Genomic DNA, 21,561 nt, shown 5'->3' on the forward strand with positions numbered 1-21,561 from the left:
AAGGACAAAAGTGTTTTTTAAATCCATTTAAACCACTATGTGTAGAGGTTTAAAATCACAAACTCTTGTCCGTCTGTAATTAAACCTTCCAAATATGTTATTGACCAACAGCAAAAGCGTGTGTGTGTGTGTGTGTGTGTGTGTGTGTGTATGTGTTACCTCTCAGATCCTTCTTGAGTCGATTCAGGTCTTTCTGAAAGTCTTCAAACTTCATCTGTGAAGACTGGAACAGGTCGTGAGGCTCAGGGAGAGGGTACACAGACGTCTCTCTACCAGCATCCTGGTGATGGACACACACACACATTAACATTATGACTAGGGCTGTCCATCGATTATCAAACTATCTAATTGTGATTAATCACATATTTTTTATCTGTTCAAAATGTACCTTAAAAGGAGATTTGTCAAGTATTTAATAATCTTATCAACATGGGAGTGGACAAATATGCTGCTTTATGCAAATGTATGTATATATTTATTATTGGAAATCAATTAACAACACAAAACAATGACAAATATTGTCCAGAAACCCTCACAGGTACTGCATTTAGCATAAAAACTATACTCAAATCATAACATGGCAAACAGCAGCCCGAGAGGCAACAACAGCTGTCAGTGTGTCAGTGTGCTGACTTTACTATGACTTGGGCCAAACTGCATGTGATTATCATAAAGTGGGCATGTCTGTAAAGGGGAGACTCGTGGGTACCCATTTTCATTCACATATCTTGAGGTCAGAGGTCAAGGGACCCCTTTGAAAATGGCCATGACAGTTTTTCCTCGCCAAAATTTAGTGCAAATTTGAAGCGTTATTTAACCTCCTTTGTGACAAGCTAGTATAACATGGTACCAATGGATTCATTAGGCTTTATAGTTTCACATGATGCCAGTATCTTCACTCTAGCTTTAAAACTGAGCCCGCTACAACCTAAAAATCTCAAGTTGCAATAATGTGTTAAAGAAATTAGTGGCATTAAAACGAATTTGCGTTAACGTGTTATTATCGCGTTAATTTAATTTTGACAGTAATTATAATTGTAACACAATTATGACATAAACAATTAGGGCATTTAGTCATAAATGACTAAATGACTGAGACTGTTCTAGGACCACCACATCATTTTTAATTTAATAGCTACTGATGAATATGAACTTTAAAAGCATTACAGCGGTGTGATGCAACACTAGAGGGATGTGGAAATGTAGTGTGAAATGGTTGCATACAAAACGTCTGTAATATGTGTTTCTAATCTTGGGTTTGCTGTGTTGTACCCTGTAGCTCTGAATATGAGAGGAAGACTGATATGAGAGTAAAAAAATAGGGACAAAATAAGCAATGGACACAGATAAGAGTTTAAAAGAGAGAAAGAATTACAGTATGGGAGGATGTATAAGAACTAAAAAGCTTACCTCATCGAAGTGTCTGAGGTAGTATGCAACAATGTAAGATAGAAGACTTTTCACGCCGTCCTGCATGTGGAGAAAAGAAAAAGATTGGAAATTTACAAGAGTGGAGAAGTCAGGTATTTCTAGCGTTTATCCATTTCTTTATCTGGTGATTATTATCTGGCTTTTAAAAAAAAAGATATTAACTGTGGTTTTGTCCCATTTGAGCAAAACCAAGCAGTCCCTGACCACCAAAGCCCCGTTTCCACCGCAGGAACTTTCCCTCGGAACTAAGAACCTTTTGAGGAACTCTTTGCGTTATTTTACGGGGCCTTTTTACCCCCAAAAAAGGCCCTGGTCAGCAGGTAGTACTTTCTGAAAGAAGAACTTTGGGGGGTGGAGTTTGTAGGGATGACCATCGCTGATTAGTCACCAATCAGCGTTGATCTAATCAACGGACTAAACTGCCTAATTTTCGCAGGTCTTGAGACCGCGGTGGAAACGCAGACAACAGCAAGCAGAAGAAACCTTCTAGTTACTTGAAAAGTAGTTCCAGGGACTAAAAGTCTCGGGAACTTTTGGTGGAAACCCAGCTCAAGTGGATCAGTGTTTCAGTGCAGTTTGTTTCAGCATCTTTCCCTCTTTACTCACGCTGCTCTTGACATCTTTGAGTTTGGGCAGGATGTCGAGGGTGAAGCCGTCAGCTTGGCCTCTGGTTCGATTGCCGCCATTCATGAAGTTCCCAAAAGCCAGAATCAGACCGAGAATCTGCTTCACCTTCTCACTGTCCTGCAACGCCTGCAGAGACACAGACATAGAGGTGTGAATCAGAGACACAGGGGCAGCAGTAAAACATATTTGACTTACCAACAAAAAAAATGCAATATCAGTTTAATTGTATCCTATATTTAGAATCCGTTATATCCATCTATGCTCTCTTCAATCAGAATCAGAAATACTTTAATGATCCCGGGGGGGAAATGTGGGCGTTACAGTTTCTCTTACATAAATATAAAGAAGTGTAAGGAGATAGAAATAAAGGAGTAAGTAACATGTAATAATGCTACAATAGAAACACAATATATGTAAAGCAATATAAGTAAGTACGACCAGACCTCTGTCTCGATCAGTTCACATCTAAATCACACAATAAAACAAACTAAGACCAGTAACCCCTGTGTTCTGCGAGGTTAAATTACTGTTTTTCTCAATGGAGTCTGGTGGCTTTGGTGAGAGCACAGATGACGGCTTCAGGCTTGAGTCGTATTGTTATCAATCCTCTCTTCTCAAGAGTCCTCCTACAGTACCAACCAAGTTTCTTTCTTATGGAAGGCGTTTATCCTCCTCGGTTTGGAGAGTCTGACTCACCTTGCATACCCTCTGCAGTGTGTCCAGTTTCTTCATTATGGACAACATGCACTCAGAGAAGCTGGACTGGAAGAGGATGCTGAAGATTCTGCCGGAGAAGTTTGGGATCAGGGAGAGCTGGTGGAGGAATCTGCAACACAAGAGGAAACACCAGCTGCTTTGGATCCAAACTCGTCTTCTGCACATCTCTCTACTCACTCTTTTATTCTCCTCTTGTGTACGTTACAGTCTCTACAGAATGATGCGCAGCTTTCACCATTACGTCTGCTCATTAGTGTTGAAGTGTCAGAGGAATAACGCCAACTCACTGCTCGGGTTTGTCCAGAGGTTTGGCGTTCTCCTTGTCTTTTGAGGACTTGATGTGCTTTTCAATCTTGTCCAGTTCCTCCTGTTGTGCCCTCTGAAGGAGAGACACAAGAGACTGACTCTACCTGTGTCCACATTCATACAATTCAACATAACGGTAGAAAGTATACACCAGGGTTTCTTTTTTAGGGCTGACAATATGGGACCCCCCCTGGACAAAATTGAGGCAACATACTCGCAATGGACATCAAGGATTAGTTTAGTTTAGTTTATTAGTTTATTATATCGTGGACAATCCCAATTAATTGACTGTAGCAATAACAGTAAAAAGGGCAGCTTTAGCCAACATGGCTAATATCCAGCTGTAGTCCCCGGCCCGATGACAATAGGCACCCTAAAAAGAACAATACATACAGTATATGTAAGCGCACCAATTTCGAATGTTATCAGCTGATTGAATGGGCGTTATCAGTTGTTATCACTACCAATCTGGTTCAGACAGGCCAAACTGTGCCTACTACGTTGTGAAAGTGAAAGTGAAAGTCAACGTTGTGAATTGAAACAAAACAACTTTAGGTTTAGGCAACTACTTGGTTAGGTTTAGGAAAACGTGGTTTGGGTTCAAATAAGAAGCCTACATTTGTTACGTAACTCACGTAACTTGGCATTGGTGAAGTACGTAAGTTACATAACAAAAGTACGGTGAAATATGTCAACATTGACGGGTCACTAACAGTAGTCTCCTGGGTGAAAGTTAGGGCTGGGACACCAATCTCCCGATTCAATACTATCACGATGCCGATACGATATGTATTGCGATTTTTTTAAGTATTGCGATTCGATATTACCATTTATTACTCTTAACACTAGACCATGGGAAAAGGTTGAATCATACACTTCTAGGGACTTTTACTTTGGAAAATATTTAAATTTATACAGTAAGAATTGATTTTTAGCATGCATGTAGTCAGAGATACAAGCCCCCAAAACGCTCTGATTGATTCAGATTCTATGATAGTCAGACAAGCAAGATAAACTGACTGTGGAGAGTGTGTGTTGCTCACATTTTCATACAGGGCCTGCAGGGTCTCCAGGTCAACTACTGTGTTGTCCAAGTTCAGGATGGCTTAAAGACAGAGAGAAGGAAAAGTCACAAGTGTATTCGGTAATAGTCAAAGATCAGCCTGTACTTCAGTGTTTAGGGGGTGCCATGCTATTGTTCCGACAGACCATTATTTCGACACTCCAATAGTCCGAAAAATGTCCCATTGGACCAAAAGCCAATTTGTCTGACAACAACAAAACGACCTTTGCTCCGAAAATACACACTCTCTCTGCAACAAACAGAAGCACATGGCTAGTTATTACACAGAATGACTTCATCTGACCTTCACGGGTGTGATATTGTTTTCCTACTATGGCGCTCTGATTAGCTTACCTAGATATTTAGAGTCAGAGTAGGGCGTGTCATAACTTCGCCATTGTAGGAAAAACATTGTGAAGGTCCGATGACGTCATTCTCAACACATTCTCACTCCCAACTCGTGAAACACCGCCGTTTGGTCGGTGCCCCTCTTGCGTTACTTTTGGACCGACCAGGGACAGCGTGTCAATATATGCTCGTTACATGCATAGTGTTCTTTCAAAATAAAGTTCAGTTTTCAAAGGAAGCTAGGTTCAGGCAACACAAACACTTAGTTAGGGTTAGGAAATGGTCGTGGTTGACGTTAACTTCACTGACTAACGACCTACGTGACTAACAACTCACGTGATTGACGATAATGAGTCACGTGACTAACGACTGACGCGACAAAATAAGTCATCGTTACTTTTAGTTCCACACGGGACACGAACACCAGTCTCCTGGCTGAAGGTCTTGTGTTTGTTTGACCCATCCACCACCCCTACTGCCCACCCTATGTGGCACTATTAATACTATGTTGAATAACGCCGTGGGTGGGTTTACATTGGAGTTAGTTGAAAGCCCGGTTCGTCACAAACTGTTGCTCTAGGGTACCTCCGTGCGTCGGTTTCCAATGCCAAGGGGCGCTGCCCAATCGGCGGTGTTTGACGAGTTGGAAATGAGAACGGGTTGTCAATCTACATAATAACTAGCCATGTGCTTCTGTTTGTTGCAGGGAGAGTGGGTATTTTCAGAGCAATGGCCGTTTACAGGCTGTCGGACAAATGGCCTTTCGGTCCAATGGGACATTTTTCGGACTATCGGGGTTTTGGAATGATGTGCTGTTGGAACAATGGGCAGTCCCCCATGTTTAGGTAATTTCAGTCATCACATTTGTGTTACTATGCATCCAGTGTCAGCTAATAATGACCCCACATGACCCTACGTACAGTAAAAGCACATGTGCACCAGATGTGATTGTTATAACAAAACAACTGATTTTGAAAAATTTACCAAATAGCAGAAACAAAATGTATTTGCTTTCAAGACTTTTATTGGCAGAGATTTTTTGTCATGACTAGATGAATATCCATCCACTTAATATGCCTACTGATTTATGGGTCGGTAGTTAAATTATAGTGCGATGTTCCCTGAGTGGAGCTTTCTCATCCTTTTAGCTGAATCATTCTCTTTTTGGGCTAAAAATAGACTTGGTGAGATGGATCTTTCCCCAGTGTAACCTGTGTGGCATACACCTGTCTACATTATGATATTCCATGACAAATAAAAACCAAGTATAAACATCAATTCATCTGTTACGAAAGTGAAGAACTCACCATGCTGGATATCTTTCATGTCCAGATGCAGGGAGGACATGAGGATACCTACTGCCTGAGAACGCTTATTGCTTAGGAGCTTCACAACCTAAAAAAAACCACACAGATATGAGGTGAGACTCAACAGCTCAGATGAACTGTAGCTTTGCCATCGCAGCACATCCTGTGTGTCACATGCTGTGCTGCAGTGCATTTGATGTTGCTACGTTTTCACTGATATGGCACCGATGGTTATGCTGTGAGAGGAAAGATCAGGGCTCACCAAAATGGTTAGAAATAGCACAGCAAATCCAGCCCAAAAGTTCTAGTTCATCATAAGTTTTCAAATGTATAATCATATACTTTGCACATGAAATACTGCACAGTCAAGTGTCTTTGTATTGTCATACACAGTTATGGGCATTCTTTATACAAAATTATACAGTATGTATGTATGTATGTATGTATAATGTAACAACCGTAAATAAACAACAATCGCCCAACGCAACAGAACAACGCATCAAAACAATGTAACGCAACAACGTAACGTAACAACGTAACGTAACAACGTAACGTAACAAACGTAAATAAACAACTACTGCCTTAGCGGACGTTCTTATATAACGTTACATAACAAGCATAAAGTCAAGGTTCAGTCTTGGTTTCACATGGGACACAAACAATGTAACGAAACAATGTAACAAAGCAACGTAACGAAACAACGTAACGAGACAACGCAACGAGACAACGCAGCGAGACAACGCAGCGAGACAACGCAGCGAGACAACGCAGCGAGACAACGCAACGAGACAACGCAACGAGACAACGCAACGAGACAACGCAACGAGACAACGTCACGAGACAAGGTCACGAGACAATGTCACGAGACAACGTCACGAGACAACGTCACGAGACAACGTCACGAGACAACGTCACGAGACAACGTCACGAAACAACAACCGCCCTTAGCGGACGTTCTTACATAAAGTTATGTAACAAGTGCAAAGTCAAGTCTTTGTCTTGGTTTCACAAGGGACACAAACAGTGGTCTCCTGGGTGAAATTCCTGTGTTTGTTTGAACCATCCACCATTCCTCCCACCCGTCCTTAGAGGACTTTCTCACTTGTTATACTCGTTATTTTACCACGTAACTTTTAATTACGGTCGTTCGATATCCTACATCCCTTGCTCTGACCGAATGCAAAAACATAGACATTCAACGTACCCGTGGTTTGCAGAAACGCACAATGCCAAAAAACATTTCCTGGCGACTGGGCTTCATAGAACACATAATAAGCCATATCAAACTTTTAGGTTTCAAGAATGACATCAAAATAAATACATTAAAAATGTATGATTGGTTGTTGTTGACCTTATACAGTATATGCAGGATGTAAAACACACTTAAACACACAGACCTGTTTGGCCTTGGACTTGGTGATCGTGTCAGAGAGCGGCTGCTTTTTCTCCTTCACTGCTGTTTTGGAGAACAACTCTACAAACTCCTCAAAGTCCATGTCAGGCTCCTCAATTGTGTCCCACACCAACGAAGAAGAAGAAGAAACCTCCCTGAGAAACACAAAAAAGCACTTATAGATATACATATATGTAACGTTATCTTACAAGCGCACTTATTTTTTAGCCAAACCATGATGATTTTCTAACCCTAATGAAGTAGTTTTGTTGCCTAAACCTAACCACCACCATTTCACAACGTTAACCTTGATCGTTTCATAACGTTAGTCACTTGTGAACCTTCAGCGTCAAGATACTATACTAAACTAGCATTCAACCATCGCTTCAAGAAGTGTTAACTCTGGAGTTTGTTCAGCTGTTTTAAGGACTTACTGTTATTTTAAAAATGAAACTATAAGCAATATTTTTCGTGAGGTGTTTTTAAAGATTCATGTCTTCAGTAGGAACTAATGGACTTAGAGCTGAGGGCCACAGACAGGGCAGGATGTCAGAAAGTATTGAAAGACGGACTAAAACATTGATGCTTTGGGTCTGATGCTTTTTTATCTGTTCAAAATGTACCTTAAAGGGAGATTTGTCAAGTATTTAATACTCTTATAAACATGGGAGTGGACAAATATGCTGCTTTATGCAAATGTATGTATAATAATATACTATTGGAAATCAATTAACAACACAAAACAATGACAAATATTGTCCAGAAACCCTCACAGGTACTGCATTTAGAATAAAAATATGCTCAAATCATAACATGGCACACTGCAGCTCAACAGGCAACAACAGCTGTCAGTGTGTCAGTGTGCTGACTTGACTATGACTTGCCCCAAACTGCATGTGACCCATTTTCATTCACATATCTTGAGGTCAGAGGTCAAGGGACCGCTTTGAAAATGGTCATGCCAGTTTTTCCTCGCCAAATTTAGGGTTCATTTTGGAGCGTTATTTAACCTCCTTCACAACAAGCTAGTATGACATGGTTGGTACCAATGGATTTTATAGTTTCATATGATACTAGTACCTTCATTTTTCAAGTTGCGTTAATGCATTAAAGAAATTAGTGGCACTAAAACGAATATGCGTTAACGTGTTATTGCGTTAACTTTGACAACCCTAATTTTAACACCAAACTGAAATTAAATTGCAACTCGTCTTTGAACTGTGACTTCTTCAGGATCACATGTTTTCATTCTTTGTAGAATAGATCATGTTTGAGCTCAAAACGCAAGTAAAGCTAAACAAACTTCAGCATGATCTTGAGGCTATCTGGGCTACACCATCTTTACTTTTTGGTGTTGAGCTGGATCCTGGTCCAGTAGAGGGGCTTCATGGGCCTCGGAGGTTCCACCACAGCCTTCCTGGGCGGCTTCTCCTGGGTCAGACCCAGAGCGTACAGCCCAAACGGCAGAGGAGGAGGCAGGGATCCCAGGCTCCCTGGGAGAGCTGGGGGGACACAGAAGGCTCCTGGTGGAGGAGGTGGTGGAGGAGGCCCACAGCCTGGAGGTGGTGGTGGAGGAGGAGGTGGGGCTCCCATTCCTGGTAACGGAGGAGGAGGTGGAGCAATGCCGCCAGGGAGAGGAGGAGGAGGAGGAGGAGGGGGTGGAGCAAAGCCACCAGGGAGTGGAGGAGGAGGAGGTGGAGCAAAGCCACCAGGGAGTGGAGGAGGAGGAGGTGGAGCAAAACCACCAGGGAGTGGAGGGGGTGGAGGTGGACCAAAACCACATGGGAGTGGAGGGGGTGGTGGAGGTGGAGGTGGAGGAGCTGGCATTGCGCCTCCTGGTAACGGTGGAGGAGGAGGTGGTGGGGGAGGAGGTGCCACTATCTGTCCCGGTAAAGGCTGAGGAGGTGCTGCTCCTCCTGGAAGGGGAGGTGGAGGTGGAGGAGGAGGCTGCAGCTGACACGAACACTGGAAGGCGTCCTGCCTCGGCGGAGGCTGCAGGAAGCCGTTCCCTCCCGCCGGCTCACTACAAGGCACTTTGAACTTAAAGCTGTCGTCCATGGGCGAGGTCTGCACCGACTTGGCCTCCAGGCAGCCCGGAGCGGGAGCTGCTTCGGTCTGCAGGTGAGCGTCACACACCACCCTCAGCAGGCCCTCCTCTCCTCCACACTCCCTGTCCGTGGTGGAGGTGGTGCTGGGTTTCATAATACTGTCCTTGTCCAGCAGAGGGGGCTGTCGCTCCAGCTCGGCGATCTTAGTCCTGAGGTCTTCTATGGTTTGTTCCAGCTGTTGGATGACATTTACGTGTTTTTGCTTCAGTTTTGTTGAAGGAAGGACACATTCCTCCTGCAAAATAGAGAGGGAACAAGAGGTATAACAACAGTCAGAGTTTAGTAAAATATGTTTACTCCCTCTTTCATCTAAAGTTTATTGTCACTGACACATTCACCTCTCAAAGATTTACCCCATGTGACTACACAAAGCCACTGAGGATGCATACGTAAGCTATAGAAACACATAGGATGATTATTTAGTAGGGCTGTCACTCGACACACATTCCACACTGCAGTGTGTTTTCTTAATTCAAATCCATCACACTCCTCACAGTCCATAGAGTCCTTTCTTACTCAATGCAACAGAAAATACTGTATCGATATCAGAGAAAAAAACTTTAAAATAGTTCTTTTAGGATCCTGATATAGCACAACAAATCATGGAACATCTCACAACACTGTACAGAATGAACTATCATGCTGTGCTCTGGATACATATTTAGTAAGTAATAATTTCAGAGAAAAATGAAAGTGACTGACCTCTTGACTCTCCTTCTGTTGTTGCACCAAACCCAAGACGGCTGCATGGTGTTCTGAACAGACAGACACATCAGCAGGTCAGCACAATGCAGGAAACAACACCAACACTTTTCATTATGATATAAATAAACAACTGGTCTCTGATATTGTTGGCTTAAAAGTGTTTAGTCAGTTTCACTTCAACAAGAGTTACAGGGGTAAAAAGTGTATTTATTTATTTATTTGTTTATTTGTTACCTCAATGCAGAAAATGAGGAAGGGTGCCAACTATTATTTTTAAAACATTTTTTAAATTATTATTATTATTTTTTTAGAGGGCAACCAGCGCCCCCCGAAGGTGGCGCCCTAGACCATCTATATGGCCCATGCCTTAAGCCGGCCCAGATCAAACTCATATACAGTATACAGTATACACCACGGTTAGGTCTGGCATCCCAGATTGACTAAGTACCAATATCTCCCAGCAATATAGCCAAAAGCTAAAAAGTAGTACAAATAGCAGCATCATCATTACTTTTTTTTACTGGACCAAAATCAGTTGTAACTGTAATCAGATCTTGTGGCTAGTTTGAATATCTGCTTGAGCCACGTAGCTGTAGCTGGTCTTAACACCACGCTTTAAAAGCAGTGTTTTACTGCCCTCTCTGGTGGAAAGGTTCCAGTCTGCCTCAGTCTGTCTCAACCCAGTGGTTGGGTGTGGCTTTGTGTCAATCCTATAAAACCACACCCACCAACAGTGATGTCACAGTGTCCTGGAGGACACCTGTACATCACTGCAGAAAGGTGAGAAATTGAACCACTCCAGGTCGGTGTGACATGGTTTAATAATGCTTCTACTTGATATTGTACCAGAGCTGTATATACTGTACGTGTATTTCAGTTCAGTGTTCTGTCGCTTTAAACTACGTGTGGTTGCCTTTAAGGGAATGACGCACCAGTTTAACTTGTAAGTCACAGTTATAACACTGTGCAGATTGTTTTAAGAGAGTGTTCATTGTTGTTCATAATGTTGTCATATAAATGTATACTGTCTGTACCTAGAGGAGTTGAGACATGGACAAAGACTTTAGTGCAATTGTAAATTTGCAAATTCATTATACCAAGCTGCGTGTTGTGTGGTAACATGAGTGTTTCTATATTTCTAGTAACATCATTACTGCAGAGATATGTTCCAGAACAGTCCAGTGACCGCACTGTTTGTCTGTTATTATCAGAATAAACCAACTCAACTGGGAATCCTGGCCTGTGGTGTCTTTATAACACAACGCAAGACCACAGCTGTTAAATCAGCAAAGACAAGGCTCTTTAAACGACCTGTTCTTACTCCAAACTCATCAAATACCATCGCTTGTGCCCCTCAGCGTCTGATACCGACGCACCGAGGCACCCTTTAACGTCTGTATGAGACGCACCAGGCTTTCAAAAGTCATTATTAGATGGTCAAAGCAACTGATGGTAGTGTAAAGAATGAGAAAGTCTGCATAGGGTGGGTGGAGGAGGAGGTTGGATGGATCAAACAAACACAGGACTTTTACCCAGGAGACATCAGAACTTTGAGTAAGCACAAAAATACCACCACAACATACAGATATTATTACTCACCTTGATTGTCTTCTATAATGCCAAAGCATGAAGATGGAAAACCCCAATCAGATGAAGACAGGAAAAGGAAAGAAGGGAAAAGGAAACAAACACTAAGGTCAGAGTCCTTGCATAATAACTGAATGGAGATCAGTGAGTTTTTGGATATCTTGGCTTTGCCACTAGTAACAATGCTCCCCCTCTTCCTGCTAGACAACACCATGACTTTTTCACCTCCTGGTGTTCTTACTTCCCCTTTTAGAGGATGAAAGGTTAAGGTTAATCTTTACTATCTTTCAGAGACTGTAGCAGTACCCTTGGTGGGACATCACACCCCCTGAGACAACTGAGAAAGACTTGCTGTATATTAGCCAGTGTGTGATGTATAGACCATGTGTAGGCCTAAGTGTTGATCTTACCAGCCTCTGTGGATTTGAGTCGAGTCCTGTTGTCTTCGCCTGGCTTAGTTGGAGGCCAGGGGCCCCTGAGCTGCCCTGCTAGTTTCCCTTCCAGAGGATCCAGGGAGTGAGTCGGCTGGTTAACTGCTGCCCATGTATACAGCTGGTCATGCTGCGGGGGAAAGTAAGTATAGCACTAAGTATTTTTCCACATATCTGTAACGTTACTTTACTTAAGCAGATTTAGTTTTGGGTACTTTTGCTTTACAGCAAATATCTATACTTTCTACTCCACTACTGTAAGTACAGCAAGTATTTACTGACTTTTACTCAAGTAGAAAGGTTAATGAGGTATTTCAATGTTTACTAAAGTACATTTTTGTCTGTTTATTTGTACTTTTACTTAAGTAAAGTGTCTGGGTACTTCCTCCACCACTGACTGATACTCATTCAAATCAACTCTGTAACCATGACAGTAAAATACTGGATTAGGGCCAGAGATGCTAATACATCTCTCATCACATCCCGCATCATCTTACAGATCTCAGTTGGAGTGCTGGTCTTGCAAGGCCATAATCGCTAATGGCCAAAACAAAGATTGATGCCCCTGCGGTGGGTACCATTAGCAGACCACAGTACAAACCGGTGTGCCCAAAAGGGAGGATGAAATTCACAACAAACTGAATGATGATGGTGATGAGAATTTATATTGAAACTTCTATTACATGAAAAATGCAAATCCACACATTGAATTATTAACACTGCATTATAATGCAATGTTAATAATTCTAATACATTTCAAACACAACCCCCCTGTCATTGTGAAATGCTTCCATTAAAGGTACTATATGTAACAATTGGTGGGCTCGCACCACCTTATCTATCAGAACTATTGCACCTCCATACTCCGGTCAGAGCACTGAGGTCGACCAATCAGATGCTCATGGATGTCCCCAGAACTAGACTCAGAAACAGAGGCGACCCAGACTTTGCGGTGGTTAAGTTTTAAGTTTAAGTTTATTTTCTGTTGTGCTGCAACTCTTTTACTGCTGTTATGTGCAAATTATGGTTATTATTTTTGCTCTGTTCTTATTGTCGTTTGCTTTGTATTCATTTTTGTTATGTATGAAGTGGGACTACATACGTCGAACTTGGCCGATGCGGTGGAGGTAATGTGGGCGGGGCTGCCTCCCAGCTGCTCTCTGAAGCAGTCAGAGAAAGGCAGCAGAAGACCCATGGCCAGGATCCTGGAGCAGAGCCTCTCAGCCTCCTCGGGCTCCTCCTGCTGCTGCTGCTGCAGGAACAGTTTCTCCAGAAGAGTTCGACCTGGTCAACCAGTGATGAAAACAAGCCTTATGTGAGATGTATGTGACAACCTATGATCCACAAGTACTTAAAGAATAGTAAAATCTGCTGCATTTTATAGAGCAATTTGCTGAAATCCCAGATGAGAGAAAACAGGTTACACAGCAAATCAGTTATGCACTGTAGTACGTTGTTACTGTCATAGCACAGTAAGAAGACTGTGGCGAAAGCACAGTTTTTTCATAGAAGTTGAATGTGTCTGTGAATGTGTATTTAACTAATAGCGAACTGTTCAGACTTATTTACACTTCTAGAGGCTACTTTGTTAGTTTTAGTTGGACTTTGAATGGAATTATACGAAATACAAGGATATATCCAGCCCAGTCGCACAGCAGTTCGTGAAATAGTCATGAAATTTAACGTATTGATTTGTGTACATAGACATACATTTCACAGTCGTTTCGTGATGCTCAGCACAAACTCACTTTTTTACCTAAACCTAAAGAAGTTGTAGTTTTATTGCCTAAATCTAAATAAGTTGTAGTTCTGTTGCGTAAACCTAAATAAGTTGTAGTTTTGTTGTCTAAATTTAAAGAAGTTGTAGTTTTGTTGCCTAAACCTAAAGAAGTTGTAGTTTTGTTGTCTAAATTTAAAGAAGTTGTAGTTTTGTTGCCTAAACCTAAAGAAGCATTTTTGTTTGTGTTCAAAAAGTGACGTTACCTGCAGTTTTACAACCTGTTAGAATATATTGCTTTTAAGTTTCACTTTCAGGCCCCTAATGACCCACATCTATGGTGCCTGATGACTGGTAGCGCCTATTTAATGGCCTGATAACAGTCAAATCAGGTGCTTCCTCGTGCCCCCCCTGGAAACAATAACCATCAACTGAATTCAAACTGAGACCGCTGTGTACTCAACCTGTGAAGATGTCCTGAAAGCCGCAGGTAGAAACCTGTCCACAGGAGGATCTTCTGGTAGCACAGAGGGGTTGACTGCCTCCTCCTCTGTAGCCAACCAGATATTCTCCTGAACCTCCTCCGTCCTCCTCTCTGCTCCTCAGCCTCCTCTCAAGCTCCTCCGTCCAGTCGGCCGAGCGACTCAGAGGCCCAGCGAGGCTTCGAGAGCGCTGCCTGCGGGCATGATGACCCTCGGCCAACGTCCTGCAACATTTACATTACATGTTGGCTTTACTTTGAAAACAGACCACTCATACAATTAAATATCACAGGGCACATTACAATGATAAAGTTATAGAAATATATAAAAATGAAGGACCAAACCAGTTTTCTTGCATGTTGCAGAATATTCAGTACGAATCTTGTACATCTAACTATTTTTCAGGCTATGCTGTGGTGTTTCAGATTTTTTTAACTTTCATGCAGCCAATGGTTTCCATTCATTTACATGTGCATGAAAATCTGCTTTTAAAAACCTAAAAGCTGCTTCAGTTAGGTAACCCATCTAGACATTAATGCAACTGAAAGGGGCACTGATCTGCACTGCATTTTCACAAAATAGTGTTAGTTCAACAACAACATATACAGGCATCATGCTGACTGTGAAGGAATGCATATCACGCAGCCCAGTCGCACAGCAGTTCATGAAATAGTCACGAAATTTAATGTATTGATTCGTGTACATAGAAACGAATTTCATAATTTTTCCGTGATGGGCGGCACGAAATCAGTTCGTATGTAACCCATGTACAGTAATTGTGAACTGGGAAGTATAAAGAGGAGCGTAGGGAGGAGGTCGGGGTGGATGGTCGGGTCAAAAAACACAGGACTTTTGCCCAGGAGACCGGTGTTTGTGTCCTGTGTGAAACCACAAGTCAAAGTTAATTTAATTGTCACGTAACTTCTGTACCTAAATTACAGCACTTCCGGAGTTATTTCAACCCAAACTGTGATCGTTTCCTAAACCTAACTAAGTAGTTTTGTTGCCGAAACCTATCCAAGTTGATCTATTCCTAAACCTAACTAAGTCATTTTATTTTGAAAAGACTGGAGCGTAAATTGAAACGTGCGCCACATGTTGCTGGACATTTGTAGGAAAACGCACGAAAAATACGTTTCATACGTTCAATACATTTCATGAATTGCCGTGAGACTGTGTTGTATCACAAGGATGTTTTGTCTGTAAGTTGACTATATATAGTTGACCATATGGAGATTAATGGAAACAAATGGCTGTCTGGAAGAGGAAAAGGCAGGGAGACTGTAAAGCCCTTTCCAGGCATAAAATACCTAACATTGCTGGCTTCAGCTATCTGTTAAAGTTGCTGACTTTTTGTCTTTCAGACAAAGGTGACTTTTACGCTAATGTTCTGTACAATCTAGACATGACAGGATATTTATGGGAAGAGTGGTGTGCTTGTGATATTTGGGAACCTTATTATATTTATAACACTTCCGCATAAACAGCGCACTACTCTACCATGCGAGTACCGTTTACGCGTAAGTGTTTGAAATAGTAAGGTAGTGTTCATAAATACATGTTTTTATATAGTTTTTGCAGTTGATAAACGCGGCCCCTATTGACTTCAATTCATCAAGACTTTTCTCCGGGGTTTTTTTTCTCCGTGGAGGAATGCGAGAAAAAGAACGTTTTCTTCAAGAATTCAAAGTAACACGGGCTGAGTCATTGATATACAAATGATCATTTTGAGGGTGAAGTATTCCTTTAAGAGTGCTACTCTGTATCTTAAGACTTTGGATGGTTGCGTTTTTTTTTTATTTAGCTTTCCAAAATCCAAAGTACAAGAGCAAAAGTGTAAAGAATGGATTAAATGTTTGTTTACATATTATTTTTTGTGGGGTTACAGGTGAAGTAAGGACTGGAACATCCACTGCATGGAACCCAGTGCAAAACTGGTCCCAGTTTATATCAGATTTGAGGCTTTATTGGCTTCGAGGAGACTTACTAGAGATACTGGAGATGTTCGTGTCCCAACGTGTTGACTTATTTTAAAGTTACGTTAGTGACCTGTTTTTCGTACTTAAGTTGTTTAGGTACGTATTTTACTTAGTTTACATACTTTTTTGAAGCCCAACCATGATGTTTTTCCTAAACCTAACTAAGTGGTTTTGTTGCCTAAACTTAACCACGACCATTGCACTCCATTGGCATTAAATGACATGCAAGAACCTTAACATGCGTTATCATGGCACGCGGAATGTCCTTAAAATGATGTGTTATTTATACTCCTTCCCATGATGACAGGTTGGTCAGTAAGACAGGTTGTAAACAAGCCAATAGTTTAGCCAGTTTATCTAAACCGCACCATTTGGGGCACTGCCCAGTGTTCCAACAGCCTGTTATTTCGACAGCCCAATAGTCCAAAAAATGCACAATTGGACCGAAAGCCCATTAGTCCGACAGCCCGTTATTCCGAACACAAACACCCATTGTTCCGAAATCCTGTTGTTCCGAAAGTACACAGTCTCCCTGCACTGCAGTCTTAATGCATGTCGGACTAATGGGCTTTCGGTCCAATGGTGCATTTTTCAGACTATTGGGCTGTCGGAATAATCCAAACCATACTTAAAGTGTCGCTAATAATCACTCATTGAGCAGCCGGAGAGAAACAAGAACAGCAGGTCAGGGTTTAACCAGGAAGTTGGTATGTAAACTGTGATGGAAGTTTTACTTTTATAATTTGATCATTTACCATGTTATTTCCCAAGTTTGACCAACCTGGGGGTTTGTTCACAACCTGTCTCACAACGCTCTAAACTTACGCAGAATTTTGGCGAAAATGGGTTCTATGGGTACCCACGAGTCTCCCCTTTACAGACATGCCCACTTTATGATAATCACATGCAGTTTGGGGCAAGTCAAGCCGTAATGATAATATAATTATTAATATAATAATATGATTAACGTGTTGAAACGCCACAGGTACCTGTGGAGGTGATGGTAGGCTCTGCGCGGGGATAGGGGACTGTGGGAAGGGGACAGAGCTGGGGAGAGTCCTGGGGAGCTGAGCTGTCTCGTTGTGGTCTTGATGTAGGAAGGGAAGATGGGAGGGTAGGGTTTCACCACAGGGCTAGAGGAGGCGGAGGAGTGGGAGGACCTGAGGAGTCGTTTGGCCAATGTGGGGCTCTCCTGGGGAGGCAGCGGGGTGAAGCACACGCTGCTCCTCCTGCACCGCTGGTAGGACGGGGAGCCACCGCTGCTGGCGGCAGCAGAGTGGTTGGATTCGGACCCAGCGCTCAGGCAGTCCTCGAGGGACTCTGCACTGGTACCCGAGGCCAACTGACCCTCACCTTCTTCGAACACGGTCCCTGAGCTCAGCCCTTCGGTGGGTTCGGGACTTTTGTCGTGGCTGTCTGCGATGTGTGGAGTACTGAGATCTACATCCACCCCGGGCACCCTCTCCTCCTCCTCTCCTGCTTCCTCTTCCTCTTCCTCTTCCTCTTCCTCTTCCTCTACCTCTTCCTCTTCGTCCCCTGGGGTTTTCCCAGCACTGTCAAATGTGAGATCGGGGAAGCTGTTACCACCGGTTGTCATGGCGACCGGGCTGACTGCTGCCCCCCCGGCAGTAGCCATGGTGATAGCTGTGTGAGGGGGCTGCTGCACCCAAGCATGCTGGTCTTTTGTGCCCGTGGCAGCACAAAGAGAGGCTTCTCTCTCCCTCTGCCCATTCCCATTTAGCTCCGGATGCTCCACCCCCTCCTTCCCCTTCTCCTCCCTCCTCTCGTGCACCTCTGTGTGGACGGGGAGGTGTGGTGTTGGTGGCTGCTCCGTGTGTTTGACAGAGCCAGACAGAGGTCCCGTCTCCAGGAATGACAGGGCATCAGAACCCAGCTCTAATTCCGGTGTCAGGTCAAGCACCTCAGGAGGAGTTAATTTAACTCCCCCATTGCTCTGCTTCCTCTTCCCCTCTCCTCCTCCTCCCCAGCTCAGATCCCTTCCGCCACCTCCCTGTGTTTCCACAATCGAGTTAACCCCCCCATGCTGCTGTTGGTGCTGGAGCCTTATAGCCAGCTGGATGTCCGCTAGCAAATCCTCATGGTCAGCCGCCGAGTGGAAGCTGTAGATATCCGTGTCCGACCCCGAGCTCCCTCCCTTCTGCCCCCCATCCTCTGTAGGAGACGTGGCTGCCGTCGAGGCTTTCCGCTGCAACTCCTGCTGCTTCTTCTCTCGTCCATCTTCAACCTTTTTTATCGCTGGCTCTGGTATCTTCTTCTTCTCGACCTCAGTGTCCGACTGTCCGAGCTCATCTGCGGACATCTCAGGTGTTTTTGTGCTGTCCAGTTCGTCATGGTGAGATGCTAAAACGTCCTCCTTTGAGCCCGTCACCGATGAACTCGCGTCTCCTTTCCCTTTCAGGTTGCCCTTTCGCTTCCGGATGGAGAAAACAGAGGACTTGGACTCGGATTTGTTTTTCTTCTTTCCTGGTCCTGTGCCATGCATACCTCCTCCTCCTCCTCCTCCATGCTTACCGTGGAGTTTCTTTCCTCCCTTTTTTGTGCCGTCCCCTCCTCCCTCTCTCCATCCTTCATCCAGTGAAGGGTAGCTTCCATTACCCGATGCTGCTGCAGCTGCTTTCTTTTGCTTAGCCTCCTGGTTGCCCATGTTGCTACAGAGCGTCCGACGACTTCCTGCCTCTCCTCTCAGGTCATGCCGGGGGAGAGCTCCTCCTGCCCGGGGGAGCTTTTAGATGCCTGTACCTGAAGAACGTAGAAACCGTCTAGGCCTAATCTGTGGATGCACGTCTGGTGGTGGTGGTGGTGGTGGTGGAGGAGGAGGAGGAGCTGCTGCTGGTGCTGATGGTGGGGTATTTTTCAAAGCTCCGTTGTGCAACGATCTTCCTCGTTGTTTTCTGGTGACGAAGCCTGGCGTGGCAGTGATGTTGACGCTGATGCAGGAGAGACACACAGCTCCCCTCTTCCTCCTCCCCTTTCTCTCTCTGTCTTACCCTCCCCCTCCTCCTCCTCCTCCTCCCTCTCCTCTCCATCTGCTGAAAGGAGTGACGCAGGCACTGCGTGTTCAGTGGAGCTCAGACTGGGAGAGATGCAGAGCAACTGGGATGGGGACACACAGTTAGGCCTGCTGGAAAAAACAAAAACAATAAAAAAGACCTGAGAGGAATAAAGATGCTGTGACACTGTGCTGGTGCTGTTGGGGTTGGGGTGATGGGGTGGGGGTGTAAATGTACACCCTCCTCTTGGCTGTGCAATCTCATATGGTCTGTTACTGCAGCTAATCACACGGTTGTTCACTACATTTCCCATGATTCCCTGACTCCTGCCTACATCACCCATCGTGCTAAGTGTGGGCTAAACTCCAGCTCACCGTCACTGCAGGTTATTGGTTCTCGTGTCAAAAAAATGCCTTTCATTTTCAGTTTAACAATTAACACACATACATAATAATGCTTAATCTCAGCAAAAGCAGAAGTGCCTTAAACCTGCATTCTTCCTAACAGCCAGCAGGGGGCGACTCCTCTGGTTGCAAAAAGAAGTCTGATTGTATAGAAGTCTATTAGAAAATGAGCCTACTTCTCAATTTGATTTATTACCTCAGTAAACATTGTAAACATGAGTTTATGGTCTCAATCATTAGTTTCAAGTCTTCTTCAATACAGCATGATGTTCATTTAGTAAATTATGGTCCCATTGAGAGTCAAATAGACCATAAAGCAGGGGATGTTTTTGGGTGTGGACACCTTGTGATTGACTAACACAGCGTTTTCCAGCGTTCAATTGTACTATTGTAAAATACACTAAGGGGTCACCGGAGTTTTCTGGTAAGGAGGAGTACATTAAAAACAAGCCTGGTTTTCACCAGCCCAAATTAGCATCCCAATTAATATCCCAATTAAGGAAATACAGATGCACTTTGCTAACCAAGTTAGCGCTAGCGTTAGTTGCTAATGGTATCTGGCCTAGATTCAAGTCTCCTTCAATACAGCATGATGTTCATTTAGTAAATTATGGTTCCATTTAGAGTCAAATAGACCATAAAGCAGGGTATGCTTTCAGGCGTGGACAAGACTATCTACTTTTAAGATCAATTTAGTTGAAAATAAAAAAAAACAATCTCACCACAAGGTCCCCTCAGTAGCTGTTCTGGGGCTTTTGATCACATCACATGATCTTCTTCAGCAGATGGAATAGTCACAGAAATGCAGACGTTCAAATTTCCATTTGGTTTCTTAGCACTTTATGGATTTCTTATCCATTTCGTCTCTGTCTAATGTTATGGTACATCAGTTTAAACTGATGTATTATATTCCAAGGTTCCTTCACTTTTTTCTTTTCTAGTGCTTGTTAGTAGTTACCTCTGGAGTTGATAAGCAGAAACAGACACAGTTATATAGGGTTAGCATATAGACATGCACCCTGACCCCATGATGACAAACGTTGAGTGACAGCCTCCTCATTTGCATAATTAGGCAGAAATGTAAAAAGAAATGTACAAAGAAAAGGATACAGAAATAGATATGTTTTGGGAAATAAATAAGGGGTGAAATATAAAGGGAAAATCGTGCATAAATAAATAAATGCATAAATACATAAATGAATACACACATTTATAAAGAAATTATGGCTGTCAAAGTTAACACCATAATAACGCTAGCTTGTACCTGTGAGGGTTTCTGGACAATATTTGTCATTGTTTTGTGTTGTTAATTGATTTCCAATAATACAGTATATATATATATATATATATATACACATATATATGTTTGCTTAAAGCAGCATATTTGCCCACTCCCATGTTGATAAGAGTATTAATTACTTGACAAATCTCCCTTTAAAGGTACATTTTGAACAGACACAAAAATGTGTGATTATTTTGTGATTAATCGCAATTAACTAAGGACAATCATGCAATTAATCGCGATTAAATATTTTTAATCGATTGATAGCCCTAAAATAAATACAAAATAAATAAAATATAAGTGCAAAAATATATAAATTAATTAAAAATAAATTAAAATAAATACATAAATAAATAAAAGGGAAAATTAAACAGAACAGTAGATAAATGAGGGAATTAATACAAAGATAAATAAATAAAGAAGCTAATTAAAACAGAAATATCAATTTACTGTATGTCACATTTTATCAATTAATTAATGGCTACATTATTGTTTTATATTATTTTTGCTACATTTAATGACATATTTATTTATTTATTAATTAATTAATTAATTTATTTTAGATTTTGGCAGGTTCTGTCCTCCACAGACCTATGTCAATATGGACCATTGCACAGCGCGCCATTGCAAGGCAAATCATAATTCAGCATGCTGAATCTAGCA

The 21,561-nt window shown here is 42.6% G+C and overlaps 1 protein-coding gene across 1 annotated transcript in view; it reads right to left on the reverse strand.

The window, feature by feature from the left end:
- Window positions 1-19,726, reverse strand: part of fmn2b (formin 2b) — a 28,467-nt gene extending 8,741 nt beyond the window's left edge. The window contains exons 1-16 of the mRNA XM_074619881.1: window positions 17,721-19,726; window positions 17,191-17,690; window positions 14,205-14,446; window positions 13,126-13,307; window positions 12,003-12,153; window positions 11,605-11,616; window positions 10,003-10,055; window positions 8,538-9,535; window positions 7,197-7,347; window positions 5,800-5,887; window positions 4,125-4,186; window positions 3,063-3,154; window positions 2,755-2,884; window positions 2,038-2,184; window positions 1,411-1,470; window positions 160-280 (exon numbers count right to left, since the gene is read on the reverse strand). Coding sequence (XP_074475982.1) covers window positions 160-280; window positions 1,411-1,470; window positions 2,038-2,184; window positions 2,755-2,884; window positions 3,063-3,154; window positions 4,125-4,186; window positions 5,800-5,887; window positions 7,197-7,347; window positions 8,538-9,535; window positions 10,003-10,055; window positions 11,605-11,616; window positions 12,003-12,153; window positions 13,126-13,307; window positions 14,205-14,446; window positions 17,191-17,690; window positions 17,721-18,866 — 4,135 coding nt within the window. The 5' untranslated portion in view covers window positions 18,867-19,726. The remainder of the gene's footprint in view (window positions 1-159; window positions 281-1,410; window positions 1,471-2,037; window positions 2,185-2,754; window positions 2,885-3,062; window positions 3,155-4,124; window positions 4,187-5,799; window positions 5,888-7,196; window positions 7,348-8,537; window positions 9,536-10,002; window positions 10,056-11,604; window positions 11,617-12,002; window positions 12,154-13,125; window positions 13,308-14,204; window positions 14,447-17,190; window positions 17,691-17,720) is intronic.
- Between the last annotated feature and the right edge of the window lie 1,835 nt (window positions 19,727-21,561).

The sequence above is a fragment of the Sebastes fasciatus genome, chromosome 20, assembly GCF_043250625.1.
Source record: "Sebastes fasciatus isolate fSebFas1 chromosome 20, fSebFas1.pri, whole genome shotgun sequence".
Lineage (NCBI taxonomy): Eukaryota > Metazoa > Chordata > Actinopteri > Perciformes > Sebastidae > Sebastes > Sebastes fasciatus.